The 12,252-nt window shown below is 38.8% G+C and overlaps 1 protein-coding gene and 1 long non-coding RNA gene across 5 annotated transcripts in view; one reads left to right on the forward strand and one right to left on the reverse strand.

Annotated features, from left to right (window-relative positions):
• The first annotated feature begins 2,261 nt into the window (after window positions 1-2,261).
• LOC137078291 (uncharacterized) lies at window positions 2,262-5,952 on the forward strand. The gene is made up of 2 exons (XR_010905281.1): window positions 2,262-5,454; window positions 5,529-5,952. It is a non-coding gene; the product is annotated as an uncharacterized lncRNA (long non-coding RNA).
• A 3,310-nt stretch (window positions 5,953-9,262) lies between these two features.
• cyp17a2 (cytochrome P450, family 17, subfamily A, polypeptide 2) overlaps window positions 9,263-12,252 on the reverse strand; it is a 43,646-nt gene continuing 40,656 nt past the window's right edge. For all 4 annotated transcript variants that reach the window (XM_067445458.1, XM_067445459.1, XM_067445460.1 and 1 more), the window contains 2 exons: window positions 11,894-11,997; window positions 9,263-10,065 (listed from right to left, as the gene is read on the reverse strand). In XM_067445458.1, coding sequence (XP_067301559.1) covers window positions 9,821-10,065; window positions 11,894-11,997 — 349 coding nt within the window. In that variant the 3' untranslated portion in view covers window positions 9,263-9,820. The remainder of the gene's footprint in view (window positions 10,066-11,893; window positions 11,998-12,252) is intronic.

Below are 12,252 nucleotides of genomic sequence, written 5' to 3' on the forward strand. Positions count from 1 at the left end.
TCTCTGTTAACCGTTCAGTCTCTGAGATGCCCAAACCAGACCAAAGTTGACCCCGTGATGACTTTTGATTTGGCCCATCATGCAATGGAGGAGGAAAAAACAGACCATTGAAGCATAATTTCATCTCTAATCTAGCAATTTTTTTGCTTTGAAATGCAGAGAATATACAGGTGCTGGTCATATAATTAGAATATCATCAAAAGGTTGATTTATTTCACTAATTCCATTCAAAAAGTGAAACTTGTATATTATATTCATTCATTACACACATAATGATGTATTTCAAATGTTTATTTCTTTTAATTTTGATGATTATAACTGACAACTAAGGAAAATCCCAAATTCAGCATCTCAGAAAATTAGAATATTGTGAAAAGGTTCAGTATTGAAGACATCTGGTGCTATACTCTAATCAGCTCATTAACTCAAAACACCTGCACAGGCCTTTAAATGATCTCTCAGTCTAGCTCTGTAGGCTACACAATCATGAGGAAGACTGCTGACTGGACAGTTGTCCAAAAGACGACCATTGACTCCTTGCACAAGGAGGGCAAGACACAAAAGGTCATTGCAAAAGAGGCTGGCTGTTCAAAAAGTGTACAAGCATCAGGGATAACCACACCTTGGAGAGGATTGTGAAACAAAACCTATTCAAATATATGTGGGAGAATCACAAAGAGTGGACTGCAGCTGGAGTCAGTGCTTCGAGAACCGCTACGCACAGACGTATGCAAGACATGGGTTTAGCTGACACATTCCTTGTGTCCAGCCACTCTTGAACAACAGACAGCATCAGAAGAGTCTTGCCTGCACAGAGTGCCAAAGCGACCATAACCTGGATTAAGGGTCATGGTATTCCTGTACTTAATTGGCCAGCAAACTCACCTGACTTTAACCACATAGAAAATCTATGAGGTATTGTGAAGAGGGAGAGAGGAGAGGCACACAGTCCACGTTGCTTGAGGTCCAGTGTAAAGTTTCCACAGTCAGTGATGGTGTGGGGTGCCATGTCATCTGCTGGTGTTGGTCCACTGTGTTTTCTGAGGTCCAAGGTCAACGCAGCCGTATACCAGGAAGTTTTAGAGCTTCCTGCTGCTGACCAACTTTATGGAGATGCAGTTTTATTTTCCAACAGGACTTGGCACCTCCACACAGTGCCAAAGCAACCTGTACCTGGTTTAAGGACTATGGTATCCCTGTTCTTAATTGGCCATTAAATTCACCTGACAAGAAAATCTATGAGGTACTATGAAGAGGAAGATGCGATATGCCAGAGCCAACAATACAGAAGAGCTGAAGGCCACTATCAGAGCAACCTGGGCTCTCATAACACCTGAGCAGAGCCACAGACTGATCGACTCCACGCCGCATCGCTGCAGTAATTCAGGATAAAGGAGCCACAAATAACTATTGAGTGCTGTACATGCTCAAACTTTCATGTTCACACTTTTCAGTTGGCCAAGATTTCTAAAAATCCTTTCTTTGTATTGGTCTTAAAAGGGTTAGTTGACCCAAAAATGAAATGTCTGTCATTAACTCCTCCCCCTAATGTCGCTCCACACCCGTAAGACCTCCGTTCATCTTCACACACAGTTTAAGATATTTTATATTTAGTCTGAGAGCGTATGCAAGTGTATGCACACTATACTGTCCATGTCCAGAAAGGGAATAAAAACATCATCACAGTAGTCCATATGAGACATCAGTGGGTTAATTAGAGTCTCTTGAAGCATCAGAAATACATTTGGGTCCAAAAATAACAAAGACTACGACTTTATTCAGCATTGGCTTCTCTTCCGGGTTTGTGTTCAATCCTCAAATAAAGATTCAAACGGTTATGAATCAGTGAATTGATTCATGATTCGGATCGCGTGTCAAACTACTGAAATCACATGACATTGGCGATCCGAATCATTGATCGAGGGTTTTTATTCCCTTTCTGGACATGGACAGTATAGTTGATCGATTCACTGATTAATAACCGTTTGAATCTTTATCAAGAGACTCTAATTAACCCACTGATGTCTCATATGGACTACTGTGATGATGTTTTTATTCCCTTTCTGGACATGGACAGTATAGTGTGCATACACTTGCATAAGCTCTCGGACTAAATATAAAATATCTTAAACTGTGTGTGAAGATGAACGGAGGTCTTACGGGTGAGGAGCGAGTCATTAATGACATAAATTTCATTTTTGGGTGAATTAACCCTTTTAGTAATATTCTAATTTTCTGAGATGCTGAATTTAGGATTTTCCTTAGTTGTCAGTTATGATTATAAAAATTAAAAGAAATAAACATTTAAAATATATTAGTATGTGTGTAATGAATGAATATAATATACAAGTTTCACTTTTTGAATGGCATTAGTTAAATTAATAAACATTTGATGATATTCTATTATATGACCAGCACATGTATATTAGTTTTTTTTTTAATTAAATATTTAATATAACATATAATGCAACACTTACTTTTTATTTTATTTTTGGCCATTCGTAGTAAAAACCGCACCAGCTGCATTAGGCGACTGTGCCTAAAGAGTGGACGATGTTCTGACAGGACGAGTGGAACGGACCCTTAACGCTCCTCTTCTTTCCTACTTTCTTTCTGACGGTCCAGCTGCTGCTTTTGCTCATTAGTTTTAAAACGACAACGAACACAAACGCCCTTCCCCAGGGCATTCTGGGTAATGCAGAACATGTGTGCGCTCTCGAATTAAGACGTCACCACCTGAAGGAACCGTTTCTCCAGAACACCAGCTTGGCCAAAAACAGATGCTGCATCGCAAACCACCAACAAAGAACAAAGACCACACCTCAGGACGCGACGTTTGCTTCGGTTCTGCATTTACTGTTTCGTTTACGTCTTTATGTCAGACACTGAACCTTCATTGTTCATTTACAACGCGCAGGCGTGTGAATCTCACGAAGATTTTATTTTGCATTAAGAAAACGCCCCGTTTTTAGGACCTTAACAATTTTGTTTGTATCAATATCATGACAGTTAAGCACATTTAACCGTTAATGTAATGTGGGAAAAAATCACATTTACATCATATAGTATAGGAACATCATGACTTAGGGCTGTCAAATCGATTAATCGCGATCATTGCATCTAGCATAAAAATGTTATGATTAAATGTGTGTGTGTGAGTATAAATATGTATGTATTTATATATATTTATATATACTGTATATTAGTGCTGTCAAATCAATAAATTGCATCTAACATATATATATATATATAAATTTATAACATTATAAGAGTGCGATAAATTGATTTGACACCTCTAATATACGGTCTCTCTCCCTCTCTCTCTCTCTGCAACACACACACACACACACACACACACACACACACACACACACACCATATATACATTTATAATTTTTTCTTACAGATGTGATTAATCACGATTAATATATTTGACAGCACTAATATACAGTATACACACACACACACACACACGCACGCACGCACGCACACACACACACACACACACACACACACACACACACACACACACACACACTGCCCCTAAACCTACCCATCACAGGAAACATTCTGCATTTTTACTTTCTCATAAAAACTCCTCCTGTGTGATTTATAAGCCTTTTGAAAAGTGGGGCCATGGGTAATGTCCTCATATTTCACCCTCTCCTGTAATACCTGTGTCATACCCATGGCATTATACACATTTGTGTCCTCATATTTCACAAAAATATGCCCCTCCCACACACACACACACACAAACATTTTTTGTTTTATATATATATATATATATATATATATATATATATAAATATAATACATTTTACTGTTACATGATCCTAACTTTTTCATTCACATTTGACATGTACACATTTTCGTGAGATTCATTGAGCCTAAAGACAGACAGTGTGTTGCTGTTGAATCCATCATACATATATATATATATATATATGGAAATAGATCTAATTATAAGAATAAATCTCGTAGCTTCAGATGAATATATAAGCCGTCTCTCGATATGAAGCGATCTCTATTTTCTACGCATGCTGTTCGGAGTGTTTGGTGTGCGGTGTTTAATGTTGTCAGAGGGGTTCTGTGTTCCATCTTAGAATATTGACGGTGTTACCAGCATCGCTGTTGCGTTACCATGGCGTTACTATGACGACCCACTCTAGTGTGAGCAATAGAGTGTGTTTGACGTTGATGTGCGGCGCTGTGAACGGTGTAATTCAAACATTTAAAGACTAAACGCTTTACTGAAAACAAAATGAGCAGCCTGTCTTTGTAATCTCTGTTTGCCCAGTGTGTGTGTGTGTGTGTGTGTGTGTGTGTGTGTGTGTGTGTGTGCTTGTTTTTGTGAAATATCAGGACACAAATGTGTATAATGCCATGGGTATGGCACAGGTATTACAGGAGAGGGTGAAATATGAGGACATTACCCATGTCCCCACTTTTCAAAAGGCTTATAAATCATACAGGATGAGTTTTTATGAGAGAGTAAAAATGCAGAATGTTTCCTGTGATGGGTAGGTCTGTGTGTGTGTGTGTGTGTGTGTGTGTGTGTGTGTGTGTGTGTGTGTGTGTGTGTGTGTGTGTGTGTGTGATGGGTAGGTTTAGGGGTAGGGGCAGTGTAAGGGGATAGAAAATACGATTTGTACGGTATAAAAACCATTACGCCTATGGAGAGTCCCCATATGTCACAAAAACAAACGTGTGTGTGTGTGTGTGTGTCTGATGGGTAGGTTTAGGGGCTGTGTGTGTGTGTGTGTGTGCGTGTGTCTGATGGGTAGGTTTAGGGGCTGTATGTGTGTGTGTGTGTGTGTGTGTGTGTGTGTCTGATGGGTAGGTTTAGGGGCTGTGTGTGTTTGTGTGTGTCTGATGGGTAGGTTTAGGGGCTGTGTGTGTGTGTGTGTGTGTGTGTGTGTGTGTGTGTGTGTGTGTGTGTGTGTGTGTGTGTGTGTGTGTGTGTGTGTGTGTGTGTGTGTGTGTGTGTGTGTGTGTGTGTGTGCTTGTTTTTGTGACATATGAGGACACAAATGTGTATAATGCCATGGGTATGACACAGGTATTACAGGAGAGGGTGAAATATGAGGACATTACCCATGGCCCCACTTTTCAAAAGGCTTATAAATCACACAGGAGGAGTTTTTATGAGAAAGTAAAAATGCAGAATGTTTCCTGTGATGGGTAGGTGTGTGTGTGTGTGTGTGTGTGTGTGATGGGTAGGTTTAGGGGTAGGGGCAGTGTAAGGGGATAGAAAATACGATTTGTACAGTATAAAAACCATTACGCCTATGGAGAGTCCCCATATGTCACAAAAACAAACGTGTGTGTGTGTGTGTGTCTGATGGGTAGGTTTAGGGGCTGTGTGTGTGTGTGTGTGTGTGTGTGTGTGTGTGTGTGTGTGTGTGTGTGTGTGTGTGTGTGTGTGTGTGTGTGTGTGTGTGTAATGGGTAGGTTTAGGTGCTGTGTGTGTGTGTGTCTGATGGGTAGGTTTAGGGGCTGTGTGTGTGTGTGTGTGTAATGGGTAGGTTTAGGTGCTGTGTGTGCGTGTGTCTGATGGGTAGGTTTAGGGGCTGTGTGTGTTTGTGTGTGTGTGTGTGTGTCTGATGGGTAGGTTTAGGGGCTGTGTGTGTGTGTGTGTGTGTGTGTGTGTGTGTGTGTGTGTGTGTGTGTGTGTGTGTGTGTGTGTGTGTGTGTGTGTGTGTGTGTGTGTGTGTGTGTGTGTGTGTGTGTGTGATGGGTAGGTTTAGGGGCAGGGGCAGTGTAGCGGGATAGAAAATATGGTTTATACAGTATAAAAACCATTACGCCTATGGAATGTCCCCATATGTCACAAAAACAAACGTGTGTGTGTGTGTAAGAGAGACTGATTGTAAAAGGTGTTTTATGAATCACTGCTTCTTTATTGAGAACTAATGAATTTTAATTGATTAAATGAAATGGGATTCATCACTCTGTTTTATTTTATCCAGTCTACTAAACAAGATGTAACCTGCTACAGATAACAGAAACCTTCCACCTGTGGTTTCCAGTCACCTATTCCATATAGAAACATTTAGACATTTTAGAAGTAAAATATATATATTTTTTAAAAGCATTCCTATCTATAAATATATAGAGAGAGAGTCAAAAAAGACATTAAATCTCCCAAGATCTGATTAACCATCATCTGCCGAAGCTCTTACTGAGAATTAACAGAGGTTTAGATGCTGATGATGTAGTGAAAATGTTTGGTCACCATTATGGAGATCAGTGTTTCTTTTGTTGGCCAGTTTGACTCTTGGCTTTTTATGTGTGTTTGTGGTCTTTGTAACAGTGTTTATTAAAGCCCATCATTTATTGCAAAAAGCCAGAAACGAAGATGATCAGATGCATAGGCGCCGATTTGTTTTCCTCCGTGGGTGCTCATGGGTGCACGCGCCCAAAGACGTAAAAAAGTAGTCAAACATTTTTTGCATTTCAGAACCTTAGGAAATGGACAGCGGCTGACACGAACACACACACACCTATTTAATTGATAATAAAGCCGTAAAGTAGCATATCTGTCAAATCAGGACAGTGCCACTTCTCTAGCCTGGATGCCAGCTGAACTTAGCCCCGCCCACAATTTTTTTTAGGTTGAGCAGTTCGTCTTCATATTCTGACTAGAATTGAGTATGACCACGTCAGGCTACCGCTTCTCACAAACACAGACAGGTTTGGAGATGAAAAGTTTAACTGAGACGTAACCGCGATCAGCTTCGTGGGAAATTTAGAATCAATATCACACAAGTCCACACAGTAAAATTGGTGGATAGGATATGAGCAGTTGACTGACAGCGACACATAGCACCAACTTCAATGTTTAATTTTAAAGAATGTAACCTACTGGCAGTCTGGCACACGGTATCGGCGCCAATGATCAGATGATTTAGATTCTAGCTTCATAAAGTAGAACAATTCACTGATCTCATCACTGACCAAAAGGGGTTATTTGTTATTAATAGATTATATTCACCAACAATACTTTCTTGCAACAGATCAGACATTTTGAATGTTTACTTTTAAAATACTTTATGGAGGAAACACCACACACACACACACACACACACACACACACACACACACACACACACACACACACACACACACACACACACACACACACACACAGAGTAATATTTTCCGAAATATATATATAGAATATATTAGTGAGTTATATAAGTGTATATATCTTATATTTGACTTAAGTTTGTTCTCAAAATGCTTGGCAAATTACTGGTGAAGTAAAAAAAAACATTTAAAAAAAAGTGAACTTAAAAAAGTTATACAAGTATAAGTTTATTGTTACACCAGAAAACCCAACAAGTTCAGCTAACTCTTCATTTAAGAAAACTGATGACCTGAATTCAATTAAGTAATAAAAAAATATTTCTGAACTTATTTTAATTCAGTCCACTAAAACAACAATATTTCTTAATATACAATTAAACATTATACTGCATTAAAATACTTTAAATAGCTGAAACTGCCCTATATTGAGTAAGACCACTGAAATTAAAAACTTTAAGTGACCTCAGAGCACTTGCAGTCACTGCTAGCTCACAATAGCACACACAAAGCCAAACCCAGTAAGTTAAAGGTGCACTATGCAGCTTTTGTCCACTGGAGGGCGCCTATGCAAAACAAATGCGTAGTTTGATGACGCAAAGTGTGAGCGCAGCATCTTGGGAGATGTGGTCTTCTCATCACAGCCGGTGGAAAATAGGACTCGGGCAGAAATCACGTTCATGCATGCGGTTATTAACGTTACTGTAGTCTAAAGCAGAGCAGGACCGAGTGTTGTGGAGATGAGCACGGCTGCTGGAGCGATTGTTAAACAAATACCCGCCTTGCGAATACCGGGACTTTTATTATGACGGGACGGGACTCAATTGCCGGGCGCCTGCACAGATCCGCTCTTCCGGTTATGATTTTGAGGTAATGGAGCTCTGTTTATCATATTAGATACATTTAAGTGTGTTTAAAATGATGTTATGACGTTACTCCGTGCGTTCAGTTGTTCACACTGCTAAGAGTAAAGCGCTCCTGCGAAATAAAAGCCGAAACCGAGGGTAGCGCAGATATGACGCAATTGACAAGCGACTCTCTCAAATGCAATGCTGCAACGTCCCTGTCCTTCGTTAAAATAGCAATTTTCTCACAATTTACAAATAGTTGGAAACATTTGGGATATTGTAGGTACTCAACTGAACAAAATATATAACACTGGCCTAGTGGTTTTTGGATATTTTACTGCAAAAATACTACATAGTTCACCTTTAAGCTAACATTTGAGGACAACAATTACCTTCTTTTAATTTTATAAACTAATAATTATGAGCACTCTGAACCTATTTCAGTTCAGTTCACTAAAGTAAGATAAATATTTCGGTCAAGAAAATAGGTGATTAAGTGAAAATATAAGTGATGATTGAGTATTAGTGATGAACGCCTGCTGTTAACAAGCAGTATTCCTGAAGATAGAGAAACACAAGAACTACTATTGACTTCAGCCACAGCCTCAGATGAAATCAACTGAAGATAAAAGAAGACATTACACCTCTAAAGATCTGATTAAACAACGATTTCAATAAATTGATGATTTATTGAAAATGTTTGGTCACCATTATGGAGATCAGTGCTTCTTTTATTGGGCAGATTGACTCTTGGCTTTTAATGAGATGAGAGTTTGTAGTCTTTGTAACAGTGTTTAAAAGATGATTGTGTGACAGTTTTCAGCCTCATTAAGTAGAATAATTACTAATCTCATCCCTGACCAAAAGTGGTTATTTGTCATTAGATTATATATTTATATTCAAGCATTACGTCACTATTGTTGAGCGTCATATGCTGATTATTGATGTCTGTGTGTGTAAATCTTTTTCCCCAAAGTATTTTTTCCCAAAACAAGACGATTACTTTTGCTTGTCTTGTAAATACTTCTTGTTTTAAGATTTTTTGTATAGATGTTTTGACTAGAAACAAGACTAAAATACTGAGTAAGAAAAGCATTTTTTGCAGTGCAGAAATATCACACACTCACTAAAGTTTAAAATGTGAAATCATGATTAACCACCCCGTTAAATAAAGTGAACCAAGTGCAAACAGTCCATGCGCAGGGTGGATAAAAGGGTAAGTTCACCCAAAAAGGAAAAATATGTCATTAATTCCTCACCCTAATGTGGTTGGACACCTGTCAAACCTCCGTTCATCTTCAGACACAGATGAAGATATTAGAGTTGAAATCCGATGGCTCAGAAAGGCAAGAATAGTACACAAGAATAGTTTTTAGCCGATTTCAAAACAAAGATTCGAACTGTTATGAATCAGTGAATCGATTCATGATTCGGATCGCGTGTCAAGCTGTTGAAATCACATGACTGTGGCGATCCGAATCAGCGAATCGATTCATTGATTCATAACAGTTCGTAGGTTTGTTTTGAAATTGGGCCATCTCTATATAAGTTGTTATTTAGGTTTTTTGCGCACAGAAACTCTTCTCATCTCTTCATAAAATGATTGTAGAGCCGCTGTAGTGAGATGGGCTTTGTAACGACGTCTTTAGTGCCTTTATGGGTCTTGAGAGAGGAAATGACATTGGTGTCAATGAAGGCCTTTCTGAGCCATCGGATTTCAACACTAATATCTTCATCTGTGTGTGAAGATGAACGGAGGTCTTACAGGTGTCCAACGACATTAGGAATTAATGACAGAATTTACATTTTTGGGTGAACTAACCCTTAAAGCGTTGACTCGGTAGCACCCCCTGGTGTCTAGCGTAGGAAGCGGCCGCTGGAGGTCAGTTTCGCGGCGTGACTCTCACAGTGTAGCGCTGAGGCTGAAGCACGACGCCGAATCGGCCCTGCAGGTCCGGCGGTGAATCTCCCGGCGGCACGCTGAAGTCGAAGCACTGCAGGAGGCGACTGAAGAACAGGAAGAGCTCAATTCTGGCCAGAGATTCGCCCACACATACGCGAGGACCCGCGCCGAACGGGAGGAAACCGGCGGGAGTCGCTCTTTTCCCCGAGGAGTCGAGGAATCGCTCTGTTAAGAGTTCAGAAAATCAACAGGCAAAGTGTTTAAAAGACATCTGCAGCTAAACTCAAAAAAATTTTCTAGCTGTTTGCTCAGTTTATTTAACCACTTCAGCTCTGCACCCGTGGGTCCAAAATTGCATCATCATAATCTTTAAAAAAAATCTATAACTCGCGCACCACAAAACTAGACATATATGGTATCATTTGAAAAATTAGAACCTCAGCTTTCTTAATAACCCAATAACTTCTGCATTTATATTACATTTTTGATGATGTTATCACATATTGCATCATGCTACAGAAAAGCTGAGAATCTCAGCTCTTTATAGACATGTCGATCATGATTCTAGACCAATCAGAGCCCGAGATCTCCCTTTACAAAGTTGAGGAGGCGGAGCCTTCTTTTCGATTTCCTAGTGGCCAGTTTATGTCAATGCAGATGAGTAGGAATTATTAGACACTTTGGACAGATAAATCTCAATAACTTTTATTTGCAAGGAGATATCAAGAAAATGTTTAGTGCCAATTTATAGAATCAACAGACATTTCCAAAAAGCTTGGAGATCAAACTGATAAAAAAAATATAGATTCTTAAATAACAAATAAATCAAAATATGTATTTTTTATATATGTTTATCATAAAATTGTGAATAGATACAATATAATATATGCAATATTCCACCACTGTGTTAAAAATGAGTTTTTTCTGAAAAATGAGACCATTTTTATCAATTTACTCCAATGTATGTGGGTAGGGCGCTATTTTAAATTCAGATTTCCTAATTTAAAGGAAGTGTGTGTAAGATTGTAGCCAAAACTGTTCCTGCAATCCCTTTCAGATGACTATAGAGCGGTGTATCCCCCTCCCCCTGACTCCAGGTTGCCAGATTGGGATCAGCAGGAACTAGAGCGGATCTGGCAACCCGGATGCCCAAACACTAGTGACTTTGTGATTGGTTGATAGGTGGAGGGCGGAGCTTCAGGCCAAAACACAAACATGACATCATCAACATCAGTTGAGCTGCAACAACAGCTTTATAATGACAATATCCTGCCGGACTCCTGCTGTCAGTGATAGAAGTGTTTGACATTAACATGATTTCTGAATGTCTAGAGACATATCAGGGCCATTTTATGATTCATTGAAATACATTTCTTACATACAGTTCCTTCAAATAAAATAAGCTGAAACAACATAAATCTTAAGCTTTTTACTTAATTTCCATTTTACTAAATCTTATTATGTTAAATGAACTAAAATTTTAAAATGTTAAGTTAACCTAAAGCATTTGTGTTGGGACTACATGAATCACTAATGTTGCGCTGACTGAACTGGGCGGTGTATTTCTAGTTCCCAGCATGTTTTGCATAGGAATGGGTCAGGAGAGTAAATGTTGGAATTAAGTGCTGTTTAATGTGTTTTTTAGTAAATGGAAAACATTTGATTTTAGGACCCTATGAAATCCATTTTATTTTTTTATAATTATTTTGGATTCCGTTATCATATTTTAATAAAATTTTTGTCATCATAAAACATTAACAATTTAATGATTGTTCTGTTTTCTTGCTGCATGATTTAATGCTAATTTTTTTTTATTTTTTTTTATTTGGTAACCAAATAAAGGCGTTTTAAAATGTAACCAAATGAAAGTAACAATTCCTTTTATTTGGGGGCAAACAAAGTGTTGCTCAATGGAGGATAAATTAAAACATGGAAGAATAAAAAACTATGATATTACTAAAAAAAATAAAGTTTTAATATGATTATTAGTAGTACATTAACAGTGCACCAGTGATATATTCCTGTCCTCATTTGTTCTTTTATGTTTTCTCACCTGGTCTAAATCGGTCCGGTTCGTCCCAGTTTTTGGGGTCATGATGGATCGCCCACATGTTCACCAACACTCGGGTTCCTTTATGAACCGCGTGACCCCCCAAACTGCAGAAGAGAGAGGCATTATGGGATGTCAAACAGCTGTCTGTATGGTGAGCATCACTATGACACTGCCACTGTATTTCTTTCCTTAAAGGACAACTCCGGTGAGAAATGACCCTAGGGGTAATTAACAGATGGTTAGCGAGTAGATCGTTCTCTGGGATGTGTTTTCATGAGAATGTAAAGAGTTTTATCTCTAAAAACAGATTAGCTTATAGCGCTTGTCTACGGGGCACAGGGTAAGTGAAATTAAACCGC

The sequence above is a fragment of the Pseudorasbora parva genome, chromosome 6 (genome assembly GCF_024679245.1).
Source record: "Pseudorasbora parva isolate DD20220531a chromosome 6, ASM2467924v1, whole genome shotgun sequence".
Taxonomy (NCBI): domain Eukaryota; kingdom Metazoa; phylum Chordata; class Actinopteri; order Cypriniformes; family Gobionidae; genus Pseudorasbora; species Pseudorasbora parva.